The 17294-nt window shown below is 34.0% G+C and overlaps 1 protein-coding gene across 1 annotated transcript in view; it reads right to left on the bottom strand.

The window, feature by feature from the left end:
• The window catches only part of LOC120631427 (fasciclin-2), a 184910-nt gene extending 168905 nt beyond the window's left edge, over positions 1 to 16005 (bottom strand). The window contains exon 1 of the mRNA XM_039901006.1: positions 15576 to 16005. Coding sequence (XP_039756940.1) covers positions 15576 to 15642 — 67 coding nt within the window. The 5' untranslated portion in view covers positions 15643 to 16005. The remainder of the gene's footprint in view (positions 1 to 15575) is intronic.
• Between the last annotated feature and the right edge of the window lie 1289 nt (positions 16006 to 17294).

Here is a 17294-nt window from a genome sequence, read left to right as displayed (position 1 = left end):
GCCGATTGGCGCAGTGGGCAGCGACCCTGCTTTCTGGCCGTGAAGAGAGAGAAGAGAGAGGCCGTGGGTTCGATTCCCACAACTGGACAATATTTGTGTGATGAACATGAATGTTTTCAGTGCCCAGACACTGAAAACATTCATGTTCATCACACAAATATGTTTTGTATTGTTTTGTATTGTTTGTCGGTATATTAAAAGTATTTATGTATATTATTCATAAAAAATATTCATCAGTTATCTTAGTGCCCATAACACAAGCTACGCTTACTTTGGGACTAGATGGCGATGTGTGTATTGTCGCAGTATATTTATTAATTTATATTTATTTATTATTATATGCAAAGCAATTTGATATGAAACATATTAAGCTAGACCGAATATGGATCTAGAAGATGCCAATTTATTCTTTACTTGATGGCCTCTTAGCGCACCGGTGAGGGCTGTGAATTTAAGCTGGAGGTCCCGGGTACAATTCTCGGCAGAGGCATTTTGGGAGTTTATAATTTCTGAATTTTGTCTGGTCTAGTAGGTGGTTTTGGCCGTGGTTAGTTACCTCCCTACCGACATAGACGTGCCGCTAAACGATTTAGAGTTTCGGTGCGATGTCGCGTAGAAATCGTTTAGGGGTATAATTACCACACTCCTTAACAGGTTGGCCCCCTATCATTTTAGACAGCATCACCTCTAACTACCAGGTGAGATTGCAGTCAAGGGCTAACGTGTAGTGGAACAAAAAATTAAAAATACTTTAACAGATATCGCAAGTCTAGGATAACAAACGTACTCGTAATTAACGGAAGCGTGTTCCATTTTAACCGGAAAACGTAGTCTTTGTAAGGATAGTGTCAGCCAAAATGCGTGAAAATAATGAAAGTGGTAACACATTCTTATAATATGTAATGAGCTGACCCTAATTCAAGATTTGTTAACATAGGTTGTCAGAAAACATGGATGCCGGAAGGGCATTCCAGTCCTTACCAGTAGGTATCAAAAGGAAGTAGAGCTTTGTATCTATGCTAAAATATTTATAAGGTTAGTTTACATATACGAAAGTAATATTATTATAATGCGATAGTTCCATAGCCCGTAATATGCAAATTCTAGAAACATGAATTATTTTATAACTCTTTGAACTATTGTCCTTCACTCTTATAACAAAATTGAATGAGGAAAATAAACATCTAAAAACCAATATAATTTAAAACGAACATAGGAAAGCTTCGCGTCGGCTCTCTTTGATCTGGTATACCGGGAATTGCTATCGAATTGATAAGCTACCAAATTCTGTAACCGTACTGCTGCCGAAACGAACTTTATACATTCGTTATAAAATGCCTGTATCGTTTGACCAGAGTCTACTTATTCAATACAAAGGGAATACTGGAGATTTATCTCCTTAAATTTTAAGTTGTCCGGTAGGTACTAAACATTTGCTAGTTTTTTTTAATACAACTCCATGAAATCTACAACTTCCATGCAAATCAGTCGATTGCATCGGTTAAGTAACAACACTCAATTTGTTTTCTCCCTATACCATGTTATTTAATTACATTACTATAAAATTTTCTACATCGAGTTTATTTGAATAAAGTATATTTTTTATCAATAAACATTTACTCTCGAATTTGGTAACGGTAAAATCGTTTTATCCGCTTGGTCTTATAAAATAGATTCGCAATCTATTTTATAAGAGTGGCTTCAATAGACAAGTAGTTCAACTGAGGAATAAAATCAAAGTTTTCATTGTTTTTATATCCCTCAAATTGATTTCCGTGACAATTACCTTACCAATGATTGAAAAATCGATCTTCAGAAACCAGTCGATATATTTTTTCATTTTTTTAGAATACTCCATAACAATTTAAAAGTGCAATTCAGCCATAGGGGTTCCGTAATCGATCAATCACGCTAGCCTATCTTTCCCATCGCTAACCACCAATAGATTGCCATGTAGATAACGATACGTGGTATTCTCTAGTACGCAACGTGTAGCTGAAATACTGCACTACTTTATTGCCATAATAAATCCTGAACCATTTCCATTTTATATGCTCACCACGTGACTATCTACCGCTATGTTTCAACCTATTTTTGAGATTTTATGTTCACTTTACTGTTTTCAAACCAGAGCTTTTAATTTTATATAGCAATGCGGTACGCCGCGGAAACGCGGTTAGTTTTGAATCATTAAGACGTTATGAAAATAAGAGCCATTTCTTAGATTCTTAGTCGCAGCTACTTTAAGAGATAACAACGTGTATATTTTGACATTTCGGACTAAACATACATTTAAATATTTTTTCAAGAAGGCAAGTTATACTTATATACTTTTATATAAGTTTCGAATCGTAGTAGTTAACTTAAGGACTTATAAGAAGGCTCGAAGCCACTCAGCGGGCTATGGACAGAGCTGCTCGGAGTTTACGCGATTGAAGGGTGAAGTCAGTAGGAGAACTAGATTAACATAATATAATATAGCTCAATGAGTCAGGAAGCTAAAGTGTCAATGGGCGAGGCGCAATTGCTCGTGGAACCTATGGACGTTAGGAGGGTTTAGTTGCTATTAGGTACGATGTTGGTTTTTGCCTTGCCTATATACCCTGGACAACACATTAAACTGGCAATCTCAGTCACTAACACAGATAATAATCCTGCGCAACAACATTGAAGCAATTTAGTGAGTCAATATACCTATCGTACAAGAAAATTAGGCTAGTGATTTTGAAACACCGAGTTAAACAATATTAAGGATAACATAATATAATATTAAGAATTACATGTATGAAAAAAAAAATTTGGTTATGAATTGATCTAACTTCATAGCTAAACATTAACTCGACTGTGAGATGGTGATCACAAAAAAAAACTGGCTAAGTTTGTTGTGGACTCTTCTTAGAACAAGGTGCGTTTGGAACCCTCCTAGCTTTGGCTTTAAGTTAACGAATGCAGTTATAATAATATTATATATGTACTCGTATGAACGCTTTATAAGTGCCTGTGATAAGGTCACATGAATAAAACATTTTGGAATTTGAATTTGACCACCCCTTTGAAAATCGCGTGATGAATATACATAGCTACATAGTTTATCAATATCAAGCCATGACATAAGATTATATATTATTTGTATTAAAAAACATCAATTAGTACGTGCTAAAAACAAAGAGCCATTGTATTTTTCCTACGGTGTTTGATCGCCTATAAATACACTATATATGCAAGACACATTACGTGCAAACGTGCTATTATAGTACTGTTTTAATTCATATCGTTAAATCGGGAAAGCAATAAAAGTAAATATCCAGACAATCCACAAAAAGCCAAAGAGAAAATGGGATTTGCATTATTTTTCCCACGGAGCCGTGAATTTCGTTCTCGTAGAACTTTCTCACCATTGTCCGCGGTAATTGTACTCAGTTAATGATTTCATGCTATACACAATCTAGATTTTTGCTGTCCAGGTTTATTGTTCACTGTTCAACTTTACTCTTACTGAGGTATATTGTGGATTTGACAATTGTGAAACGGTCATAGGTTTTGTGGATAGCTTATTTCTAGTAGAGATTTTAGTGACAGGAATTACTACCAGCATAATTATTTTGACAACTAAGCAACATTGTTCCGGTTTGAAAGGCGTGGTTTCCGGTGTAATTACAGGCATATGAAGCTTAACACATATGCCTTAAGTTGATGGACAACGGGCGGTAAGTTGCAGAACGTTTCTTTCGTGGCCTGCGAAGTGTTGCAGGCATTGGTATTCACAACAGTATAGTAGGTGGTTCATGCTCGGTCCGCCAGTTGAAGATGTGTCAAAAAAATTCGGCTTTATGTTTTAATTAATTATTGTTAGTATAAGCCTGGAGTTAGAAAGTTAACTTTATTTTATATATCTAACGTTTAAATGAAAATGGAAATAATACTTCGAAGGCTTTAGATCTCTGAGACTTATCTTTGCAACCAAAAATTTAACAGCTTTTGAGTAAACCACTGCCATAGTTACTGAAAGAAATTACATGCAATATTAAAATCATGTGACTCATGTTACTTTATTAGGTACGGATTGCGTAGCGTTGGTTCTATGTGCGTTGCGGTCTTTTATCTATAATATTAGATGGTAATGGTTTCACGATTATTAGATGTTTATGGTTTTTGGTGGCATTCTTTACAGTCTCTGTCAAATCTAAACAAAAAACAAATTGTTGCAATACACACAACAGTACCAGGTATCTAGACTTAATATAATAAGTAGCACATCTGGCAACAGTTCCAAACTCATTGCATAAGAAAACATTGGAAAATATAGAATTCTCACAATAAGTCCCACAAAAGATACGTTATCAATGATTCAAAGGGGCTTTAATATATGTACATTTGAGATGACAGTATGCGACGTGCGTTCACTCGTTGAGAAGCATGAAGCGAGAGGCGTGCACGCACAAAAGGGCGACCTTTGCCATTTAATGAGATATTAATAGACTACATACATTGGCCTTAAAAGCTTTGAGGATGTTGTAGACCATAAAGGAGCTATCTTCACGCATTATACTGCTAAAAGATTTTGATATTTAGACCTTATTCAGTAAAATTTGTGTTAAGGTTCGGTAGTAACGGAAGACATTGTGATTTGGTTAAGGTTAAGTACATAGGGTTTGAAGACCTATCTGGCGCAGAAGTGAGCACGAAAAACACCCGCAACCAAAACACAGCATTGAGACAATGCGGCTTTAAAGTTGGTGGTCCTGGTTTTGATACCAAGTAATTTCAAATTTCTGTACTTTCTCTGTGCTGCTTTAATTTCAGTCGTGGCTAGTTACCGACAAAGATGCGGCAAGTGATTCGTCCTTTACGATGCTACTATCACTGTAATACATACTCGTATAATTGCCATAACTTAAACAGATTAGCCCGCTACTCTTTAAAGTGCATCATCACTTATCACCTGGTGATTTTAAGGACGAAATTGTAGTGGATTAAAAAAAAGCTAGGGTAAGCAATGATTTTGCAATAGTATTCTGATGGTAATTACTATGAAAATTAACAGAAACAAATACTTAATAAGAACCTACTAACATTATACCCATCTATAGCATTGCTAAAGTTTTGCTTAATATCCGCTGGAGTCAGCACCATTCCAATATCTCTTGCTAAAATTCTTGAGTTAAAGCCTTGCCAAGATCCCGTGACCCGAAAATTTGATAGCTCAACAAACAGTGAGGTTTGGAAAAAATACGAGCATTGCAGTTTTAAAGCCTGCTTTCAATTTGGCTCCAATGGATATTTCGAATTCAATCGTTGAGATATGTAATTAAAAAAATATTAAGTTTTAAAACGCGAAAGTGCTTTGTTTGTTTGTTCACTTAACACTTAAAACACAGGTACTTCCCGGTGACCTACAATATTATGATTAGACAAGACACAATATCCAAAAAACTATGACTTTAACTCCCGTGCTCAATTTTAACCAGAAATAAAATATGAATTAAAGTAGGTATGTGTTCTAAGCTAAGAGACGTATCAAATGAAAGAGATCGATGTATAGATTATATAGATTCTAAAAAAGATTTTTTTTAACCAGAAAAAAGAATATGAATTAAAGTAGGTATGTGTTCTAAGCTAAGAGAGGTATCAAATGAAAGAGATCGATGTATAGATTATATAGATTCTAAAAAAGATTTTTTTAACCAGAAATAAAAATATGAATTAAAGTAGGTATGTGTTCTAAGCTAAGAGAGATATCAAATTAAAGAGATCGATGTATAGATTATATAGATTCTAAAAAAGATTTTTTTAACCAGAAATAAGAATATGAATTAAAGTAGGTAAGTATGTGTTCTAAGCTAAGAGAGGTATGAAATGAAAGAGATCGATGTATAGATTATATAGATTTTAAAAAAGATTTTTTTAACCAGAAATAAGAATATGAATTAAAGTAGGTATGTGTTCTAAGCTAAGAGAGATATCAAATTAAAGAGATCGATGTATAGATTATATAGATTCTAAAAAAAATTTTTTAACCAGAAAAAAGAATATGAATTAAAGTAGGTATGTGTTCTAAGCTAAGAGAGGTATCAAATGAAAGAGATCGATGTATAGATTATAAAGATTCTAAAAAAGATTTTTTTAACCAGAAAAAATAATATGAATTAAAGTAGGTATGTGTTCTAAGCTAAGAGAGATATCAAATTAAAAAGATCGATGTATAGATTATATAGATTCTAAAAAAGATTTTTTTAACCAGAAATAAGAATATGAATTAAAGTAGGTATGTGTTCTAAGCTAAGAGAGATATCAAATTAAAAAGATCGATGTATAGATTATATAGATTCTAAAAAAGATTTTTTTATTTCATAACGCTTATTTAACGGTTTTCAGCGATGATAAATAAGGGGGCCGAAATCGAATCCCAGCACGGACCTCTACAATTTCTAAGCTTTGTAAATGTTTTCTAACTTTAAACGAAAGCATCATGAGGATACCTGCATGCCTGAGAGTTTCCCATTATGAGATAAAGGTAATGGATCGATGATGATGATTTAGATTAATCTTCTGTTAAAAGAGTGAATCCGTTATTTAAAAACTTATATAAGTTAAAAAGCCATTATTGTAATTGAAAACAGAGCACCCCGTCAAGGTCCACGTACGGCGGTCGTCAATCCGGTCGGAGTCGACACACTCTGTTTGCTGCGATGCATACGAGCCCGTTGCTTGCCGTTTTGTGAAACTCGAACGTGTGAGGTAAACGATAAGTCCGTGTACACTTACTAGTTACACATGTAATCAGACCTTACTTAGATAAGTGTTGCGCTTGACTAGAATCTCACCTGATCCCTGATTTTCTGTGACATTGAAATGCTACAAGGCTAGAATTAAATTTGTACAATAATGTTTTTGAGCTAAACTGAAATAAAATGTAGCTACTAAAACGTTATAACCAATATTAACTCTCAATGCTATGTGGATTATAATGAAATAAAAATTAATTTTAAAACATATTTTAATAACAAGCTTTTCATATTCTTCTAAGCAAATTCTTTTATCTGATAAACTTCAAGCGGTTATGCATAAAAAATAGTTGCGACGATATCTTCGAGAGTACGCTATATTTGATTTAAAATTGTTTAAAATTTTAGCTCCATATTTTGGAAATAACCAATTTTTCCCATTTTAGCTGTCCGTTCTACTGCCTGAAATAACTCGCGACTAGGCATTGCGTGCTTTAGCTAAACAATAGCGATAGCGGAATACTATAACGGGCTATTAAAAATAAATAATCATAAATTCATTGCTTTACTCCACATCATTTCAGCCTTATGCCCTTCAAATAGCATAAACCACCTAACTGGAAGTCCTAACGAGTAAGGTTTCAATTTTTATGACATTTTGTGACTAAAATACATGTCTTCGATACGTAGTTACATAGGGCCCTGATGATAAATATGAATGCAGTAAAGAACGAAGCGCCATTCATGGTACAATTATGTCCTGTTAACTTAAAACGTCGTAGCCCTAAGCTCTAATCTAAATAATAGTGCTTTGTTTTGGTTTTATTGTTAATTTATCGTCACCGTTTTCTAACCTTTATGATATTTTTAGAATATCTGATATTCTAGTGTGATTTAGTTACGAACGTGATAATATTGCACTATTGCAATGATTGAATTGTTCTGCTGGAGCGATTTATTTAAAACGGATTAGACCAAGAAGAAACACTCTCAAAGATAATTTTGCATACAAACGCCAAATTGGTCGTAGAAAACTATGCAATTTTGCAACTATAATGACGTTTCGTAATTATTGGCAGGGCATAGAAGCCATAAGAAAACGGAAAGTTTCCAACTCAATAAATACTAAGTAGCAATAGAGGCGGTAGTTTTTGCAATTTATCGTCGGATATTAAGGCGTACCTACTTGAAACACTAGTTGCCAGTTTTCCCTCTTGATGTAAATTTTCTCCACTTACTATCGTTTCTACATTTTACTCGAGTAATGATTACGAGAGATAATCGACTCTACGAACTTTGATTCGAAAAATATAAATCCGTGTAAGTAGTCCATCCGATATATTAATGAAGCCTGATTTCTGAATTCAAGTTTCATATTTTCTATCACAATTGGTTCGAGATTAAAACAGTAAGCGTAACAAAGTTCGAATTCACGATCAATGTTTTTTACCCAAGGTCTGCGTTTTATTTTTTGTACAAATTGTACACTGTTCCACTTTCGTCATTCAGTTTCAATGAGTTTTGTAATGCAGCAAAAAGTTTTTATGCTGGTATTTAATTCATTCTATAAATATTCATGATATATTCTTACCGTGATTTATTTAGCCGGTGGATTTGACACCCTGCACGATCGTTTTGCATTTACAACTACAATGCTTTGGTTAGGTGTAGTATGACAAATTATCGTCGAAAGTAAAATGTCAGTATATTTTACTCATTCTTATTTCCTTAAAGAACCTAATAGCGACTTAAAGCCATATGAAATTAGCTTTCAGTTCACGTCATAAGGTCAAATAAAAAAGATACAGTTTACTCAAATAGTACTTTGACTGCTATTAGCTGAAAGAGTTCTAATTAGAGCAGATATTCTGTCGAATGAAACGCCTAAAAGTTGGGAGAATATCTTAGTTCATATGGATAGTCCTACTAAAGTAGGTGTCATAGCACCTACTTATGTACTATAAGTAAGCATAATTGGCATCGATAATTTGCACTACCACCATTGTTATATGAGCCGTCGCCAAAAATTTATTTCAAAAATAATAGGAAAGAAGAAGAGCAAATAAAATTTTAATAAACTTCTTCTATCAATATCCTCAAGTACCCAAATATTAATTACTAGTAGTTGCCCGTGACTTCGTCCGCGTTTTGTTTAGATGTAGTCAACAATAGTTTTCTCAGCGCTCGCGAAGTAATATATTTTATAAGCCAAATTTTGCTACTTTGGGTTACTTAATTTCAATTATCTTAAGGAACTCGTTTTTCTTTTTAATAAATTATAGCCTATGTTACTTCGTAAAAATTAGCTTTTTTTGGGCGAAGAAATGGTTAAAATAAGTTCAGTAATTTCGGAGTCTTTTGGGAACAATCATACTAAAAAGTCTTACCTATTTATAATATTAGTTTAAATAGATGTCACATAACCAAAATTGCCACGTTAACTTACTTTCTGAGCTAATATATATAATGCAAACATACAAAATCTTCTAGTTTAACATATAATATACTAATACATCTAGTAGATACTGATTTCAAACAGATAGATTTTTGCCATAATAGGTGTTTGTTTCCTTTTTGTTATTAATATGTAGTTATTATAACGGAAACTAGCACAGTTAAAAAGCTTTCATAATCTATTGTTTATTATTAGCGTTGTCCCAGTATTCAATTGGGAGATTCAGATTAGAACTAGCACCAAATTAACTGTCACTTCTAACCTATTTGGCCATGTGCCTGGGCAGTGAACTGCATACAACAATCCTAACCGATTGTAAATATAAATATTCTTGTCAATTGAAGTCACTTGATTCTTTTTGAACTCAATAAATTTTCGCAATCTATTTGAAATGATATCACTCAAGTTATGTGTCCTTAAGAAACTATCTGCTCTTAATATTCTCATCAATAGCTGATTCTGGTTCATTGTCAATGTACTCCTATATTTATTTATTTGATTTGATGCATTCGATTAAACCTTAAAAATTATGATCATCTTCATAATCAAAAAGTCAACTACAGGGCAAAAATTTTTTCTCAGATAGACAAAGATTTAGGTCATAGCCCACCACGCTAACCCACTGTGGATTGGTAGTTGGTGGTGGACTTCACACGTCCTTGAGAACATTATATAGAACTCTCAAACATGCAGATTTCACGACGTTTTCCTTCGACGTTAAAACCAATGTTACTTTATATCTTAAATTAAAAACTGCTTCCCCCAGAAAGCCAGACCGAAGCCTTAACATGTAGGCTTACACCGCTATCAAAAGAAAGATTATATTTAATTGTAAAATTGACGCTTAATAAGTACCCAAAAAGAGAATTATAAACCTTAAGTCAATAAAATTATAAGATTACAGACGGTATATAAAACTCTTCGTTTTTTACTTCCATTTCTGGAACTGAATTCGATTAACATCCGACAACAATTCTTAGACTGCCCAAAAAGTCCAGAGTTAAAGGGAGGACCGCCATTTTTTTCCATCGCATGAATTCTTAATCAGTTATGCCAGATAATTGTAGGTCTTCAAAGTTCTAAAAAAGGCTCGACTGACAGTGAAAAGGGGGAAATTCGCGACGCACGTCACCAGACCGGTCTTAAGTAGCGACAGTGGTGCCACCGGTTTTTAAGGTCCTGACTATATGAAAGGTTACAGTCTAATTCGGTTTCATCTTAAACATCCTCAGAGATTCACCTACTTTCAGACCTAAGCATTATTTTCATTATTGAAAATGTTGTCTGTAAGTGAAAGGAAAAATTTTCTACGTGTCAAATTAGTAGCATTTTTAGAATATAAGCCAAACACGTGCACGTTTTGGCTCATATTCTCAAAATGGTAAGCAAAATAATTCGCAATTTATCATAACTAGGTTGACCAAGGTTTTTAAAATCATATGAGATAAAAATTAAGGTTAGAACTGAACCGGTAACCAATAAAACGTCATGTAGTCTAAGCCTAAAGAATGCTAGCAGCAGAAGCCACATTCATTTATAACGAGGAAACGGAAACGTTGATAGAGTTGTATAGAAAAACATTTACATCCTATCGGATGTAGACGTTGAGGATAGAAATACTAATGAGCAGATAAAGCTTGAAGTAGATCACTTGTATTTAAAGAGGCTTTCAAATACAGACCACCCGTTAGAAAGTGGCATAATTGTAAAGTTATGGATTAATAGATTTTAGATGAGGAAAGCTTACAACAATAACTTACTGATTAGTCCAAATGAATGAATCAGACGCAATAATTAACTTAAACATGGATACCTATTTTACTAAAGCAGAGAAAAGAGTAGCTGTAGTAGTAGAAGTAGTAATGTAGTAGTAGTCGTAGTATTAGTAGTAGTAGAAGAAGCAGTAGTAGAAGTGGTAGTAGTAGATTTTAAAAAATCCCGACCGTGGTAACTACAAGCATTACTATTATATTATAACGATCTACATCAAAATACTAGTATTGCATCGATCTTTCTTCAGTTTATGTTTTTTTTCGGATCATTACTTACCACCAGGTGAGATGGCAGTCAAGGGCTAGCTTGTAGTATAATAAAAAAAACATTCACTCACGTTCAGTATTTCTAAATAAATAAATCTAAGGTTTTATGGTACGGACATACTCTTTAATATACTTCTAGAGATACATCAAATATTCTTCGTTAAATTACTATATTTTATCTGTGATTTATTCACAAGCTACTTGGTTGAGGGACTACCTGATCAAAAAGATAACTTGTATCTAATCTATGACGATATAGATAACGTTACAGTTTGGCTTTTGCTACAAAAGCATTGCAACGTATTTTCATGCGACCCCGTTTATGGAACTATTTAGTAGATATTAATAAACGAAAACGTGACAAAACAATGTATCAAATGCTGACACTGAAAATGTGACTGACACCAGTCTATGAATATAATAGGATCAGGCGGAACGACATCGTGAAATTTAGGCCGACGTTTATTCTACATAATCCGAGGTTCCGCGAATTGTTAAAAAGTTTACCGATAAATATGACCTCAGCGACAAAGTCACCGAGTCAAGGGCAAATAGTAAATCCGTCATGGATTAAATAAATAGCACTTATTTTTTAAAATCAAAGGATTTTAAAATCAAAAGTCACTTATAACTATTGTTCATAGTTGAAAGTCTACTGTTTACCGTTATTGCGAGCTGAATTCTGTTTACGATTATGTAAATGAAGAAATTCCTTCTACCGTCTATCTTCAAGGACCTTCATATAATTTTAATGGTTCCAACCATTTTTTCTTCCCGTACCATAAGTATGCTTAAACTTTTTCAAATGAAAATTAAAACGATGTTGCTCACATCGATTTTCATTAATCAAAAATAAATAATGAGTCGACTTTATTAGTTCAACTTAGTTTATCATAATAACTCATATCAATTCACCACCTTTTTCAATCAAACTAAACTCAAAAGTTGCTATTATAAAAGGAAATTTATTAACTTCTTTTTAAGCATAAACAGTGGATTATCAAATTTAGCTATTCCTAAACTACCTTAATGTAACACAATTTTCATAATCGTTATCTACCTTCTTTCTTTTCCCCAAAGGATTAATTATATTTTCCCGAACCAAATAAACGACCCTTTCACGAACAAAAATTCATAACTCCTACCCTATGCTTACCTGTATTTTGAACATACTGGACAAGTCAAACGTAAACTAACAAAATTATTTTATCGGTACAATTAAGTATGATATCACGTATCAACGTCTCATAAAACTGTAACAGCTATACGTGCTAACGAGATACCTCGTAGTTCACGTGTGATTCATCGCTCTGACCCACATCATGCCTTTCTTTAGTATTTAGATGAAATACCGTGATTGGCATGACCTGCACTTAGAGACGTGTGAAGAAAGACTTTTCCTTTGCATTAACCGCCACACTTTAACGTTATCTACGTTTAAATTGTCTCTAATAGTTTAAACCGTTTCAAACCTTTTAAAAATTTCAACACAAGAAGTCATAAATATGCGAATTTTACAAAAAACTTAAAATTTTAAAACTAAAAACACATCTGAACAATGCCACATTTGGTCAATAATGTAGAGACAATTTGATATTTCTGATTTCACTCTTGCATGGTTACTTTTATTCAATCCCGGCTAGTTATTTGCGTTCAGGAAGCCCATCTAACCATTATTATACTACGTAAACTTACCCCGGTATTTCAGTGAGCCCCGAATATTGAAGTATTAACTTCTTAGTACTATTGGAGATAGCTTCTTTAGATAAACCAAACAGTTCTACGGGTATTTCTTTAGATTTGTAACGCATTAGCACCAAATAGCATTACATGCAATTGTCGCTTGTATTCTTTAAACGTGTTATTTTTCATCATCATCATAATCATAAACACCGATTACCGACCCACTTCAGAACACGAGTCTCCTCCCACAATGCGAAGGGGTTAAGGCCGTAATCCACCAAGCTGGCCCAAAGTGGAATCCACGCACCTTTGAGAACATTATGGAGAACTCTCAGGCGTGCAGGTTTCCTCGTTTTGTTGTTGTTTTCCTTCACCGTTGAAGCAAGTGATATTTGAATTTCTTTAAACGCACATTACTTTAAAAATAAAAGGTACGTGCTAGGATTCGTACTCGGCCCCCCAAAAGTAAAGTTGAAGTCCTACCCACTGGGCTATCACCGCTCAATTTCTTTTTATTTGCAACAAATACCAATTTTTAAGCGCTGTTTTTCCTACTGTATTAATGTGTACATAAACATGAGAAGATAATTCATAGAATTATCTAATCATTAGTTCATATAATATTCTCATCTAAGTTTAAGATGTACATTATATTCCTAAATATAACAACGATAAAACATTATTATTACTATTACGGTTATGTTTATTAAAGATACAGTAAAGATACAATCCTATGAACGAGTTCAGATCTATAGTTAAGATAAAACATCTAAAGTTATTAAACAGTTCCACGGAAACATCAACGATAACATTTGTAATAACAAAGTTTTAGCTCATAATCAGTCGTGACGAAGACCTTAGAGACGTCTACATGCCATTATGGCAATCTCACAGTTAATACGCTTAAACGACGAGGATAATGACACGGCAGATGTGGTAGATTTATGTAAATTGTTTGGAATGCGTATGTAGATTAAGGAGCCAATAGACCCAGCCACTAGGTTCTTGCAGATCATTTTGAAGACTAGCAAATTTCCACGACCTATCTACTTTGATTTTGTATCGTTTGTAAAATAGCGGATCGTATTACATGATACAATGAAAAATAAACAAAGTATTCTAAAATCTCAATTTCCTATTACTATTCCTTTACATTGAGGTACGTGAGTCAAGTCTGATGAAATTTAGATTACAATCAATAAAAGTACCGAAATTTTATCACTAGACAGATTCTCCGAAAAGTTATTGACCCGAATTTAAGTAATATTTTTACAGTTATAAAAAATAAAGTCACTCAGCTCAATTTCCTTGAAATTAAAGTGATTAACTTTATTTTCGATTCAATTATATTTCTGTACTTAGATCACGATCAATGACATCGATCGAAAACCTTACGGTGATTTACGCTGGATTGAAGCACGCGGTGTATGCGGGCGTTACACTTACATATCTGGATTAAAATGATTAATTTGACTTCTAAACTATACAGCATTATCTAAATATTATCTATTATATAGAGACAGTTTCCTCGTTATCGAAACCTAATCAACTGGAACCAACTATGACGACTGAGCGATTCATTTAATCACTGCCTTGTAGTCTCGACGAGATGTTTTCACTGGAAGAAGCTATATATTCAAAGAATTTTGTTAAATCTATGTTTTAAACAATAAATCTTAATGAATCGATAGGAATTACGTTGCCAATATAGTTTTTGTTTCATGTATATCGGCGCAAATTTCTTTATAAATTCTTTCAACTTTATTAGTGTATTGAACAAAGCAATGCTGAGTAACATTGTTAGTAAAATTTCAATTAAAAGTGTTTACTAACACATAGTGCAGTTTATATTCAGAAGTAGAAGTATAATGTCGGTGTTCAAGTGACGCAAGCAATTTTTAAAACTATTTTGCAACATCCAAATTTGAAGCTAGTAGTAATTTATAATCCAAGGATGTAACTTAAATCTCCAATGCATAGGCAGAGTTGCTTTGTCACAAATTTCCGTCTGATCGATTCTCTGGCGTTGCGGTGAGAAAGTAACGCTTGGATGCACCCAGAATTAATGTGGCAGAATATTCAGTCGTTCCGGGAAGAATGATTTCCGACACATTTCCATGACATTTTACTGTAAAGGAATTTCGCAACTACTATAGTTTGAGGGACCTTGCAGTTAAACTTCCGCATATTTTTCACTATTTTACATTATTTAAATAAATTTAAAAACTGATTAACTAATTACTTACATTAATTATAGGTAATAGGTGTAACAATACCTTAAAAATTAATATTATCATTAAAGTTCATTGACTAAAGTACATTGTTAGTAATATGATAGGCTTAATTAAGACATTAAAATTGGATGAAACATAAATTGAATTTAAAACTTTACTGATTTACTGCCTATCACACATTAAAGGTAGTATTTAGGTACTTAAAAAATAAACCTTAAACCATAAACATAACCTCAAACAAAGTTGAGTAATCAATGAAATGAATCATTTACTTATCTCACGTGTATTACCAACATAAGCGACAAAAGTAATAATCAACTAGATAGAGATTGGAACAGGTTTTGTAATTTTTATTTTACACAACAGGAAGGACAGCCTCAAACCTAATAAGAAATTCGTGAAAGGACGACGTTATTCAATACTTTTTAAACTAAGTTACCTGTTATAGTGGCTAACAAAACCGCCAAAGCCGCCACACCTGTCGCTCTTGCCCGGTGGGACCTCATTGTGTCTCTTTTCAACACGCTACTCGAATGAGTTCTTATAAACAAGAGCAAAAGAACATGAAATTCAAACTCTGCGTCTTCAACGGTATTTGTCTTTTGTTTCAAAATAATAAACAATTTCACTCAAGTTTTTGTATCACCTACGCGTACTTAAGCCGCGGAATATAAGATAAAGAAATTCACAAACTGCACTTAGTAATGTTTTTCAACTTTTTGAAAGTCATTCGAAAAGAATCGTTTCAGTTTTCCGCTTAAGTTCATTATGATATTTAACTGATATGCGAAGTAAGAAGGAATCCGATGCGTAAAACTTGTTTCGTGAAGTGAATTCGGGAGCGATGCAACTCGGGCATACGTCCGTTCTCAGCGAGTGCGGAGGAGTTACTGTTCGTGCATTCGCAAATCGCGATAGGAGAGACGCGCGGCCCTGACGTGCGTTCATGGAACTAGAAGGCGTCAGCAATCGGTACCCATACAACTTGTAGAGAACATCGGTCGTTCGTTGGCTTGATAGCTATGCGTGACGCTAGGATCAAAACTAGTCCTTCGTTGTTTATTATTTATGGACCGAAGATTGAAGAATGTTATGCGTAAGGAATTCCAAGGCAACATTTGGATTTTTCTTTTTTAGTACTTGTGTTTTATTACGATTTATTTACTGGTTTAAGTAATGAATGTAACTTGCTCCTTTTAGTTAAAGGAGAGTCATGAGCATGTAATGTTTTACTCCTAAAATCAAGTGCAACTTTCTTTTTTCTTTTTTTCGGGCCACATCAACCTAGCTGGAATCCTACCTACTGAAATTATCTTAAAGAACGCCCCAACATAAATTTTTGGGCCTGACCGAAAAATGGGTTCGATGTATGATCTATAGTTGAAATTAAATACTAGCTGTTGCCCGCTGCTTCGTACGTGTTTTTTTGGTTTTTCATGAATCCTGCGGGAACCATTTTCCCGGGATTAAAAGGAGCCTATGTGTGTTAATCCAGGGTATTATCTATCTCTATTACAAAATTCAGTCGCATTGGTTTAGTAGTTTTTGCTTGAAAGAATAACAAACTTCCATCCATTCTTCCATCCATATAAACTCACATATATAATATAAGAAGGACTAGACCAACGAGGCAGTTTGGAAATTTGCGGTATCCAATATCCCCGCTCCTCGGAGCCTACGTTACGTTAAGCCGTCGGTCCCATGCAAGTTGTCTCTATATGTTTTCATTCACCGCAAGTGATATTTTAATTGCTAAAAACGCACATAACTTAGAAGAGTTAGAGGCGCGATGGGATTTGAACTTGTCCCCTCGAAGGAAACTCGAAGTCCTACACACTGGGCTATCACCGTTTGTATTACTCTGTTATTATCACTATCACATGAAATAATGAATATAAAGCCCGCCAACCTATCATCTAGCAGCGTGGTGGTAGAAAGCCTGTGCCCAGCAGTGGAACGGTAATGAGCTAATGATGGTGATGATATTCGGCTGTTACAGCCCCTGCTCAGGTATCTTCATAAATTCAAACTAGTACTATTTTATTGTCCCACTTCTGCTAATGATGGAATGGAAAATCGCTAATCGCTACAATCGCTAAAAAAAGTTGGTACGCTATGCCTGGCTGGCACTCTCCTTGACCTTTAACATCGCTAGAAG

This window comes from Pararge aegeria, chromosome 18 (genome assembly GCF_905163445.1).
Source record: "Pararge aegeria chromosome 18, ilParAegt1.1, whole genome shotgun sequence".
Taxonomy (NCBI): Eukaryota; Metazoa; Arthropoda; class Insecta; order Lepidoptera; family Nymphalidae; genus Pararge; species Pararge aegeria.
Note: the sequence above shows the minus strand (reverse complement) of the source record. Positions and strands in the feature narration are given on the sequence as shown.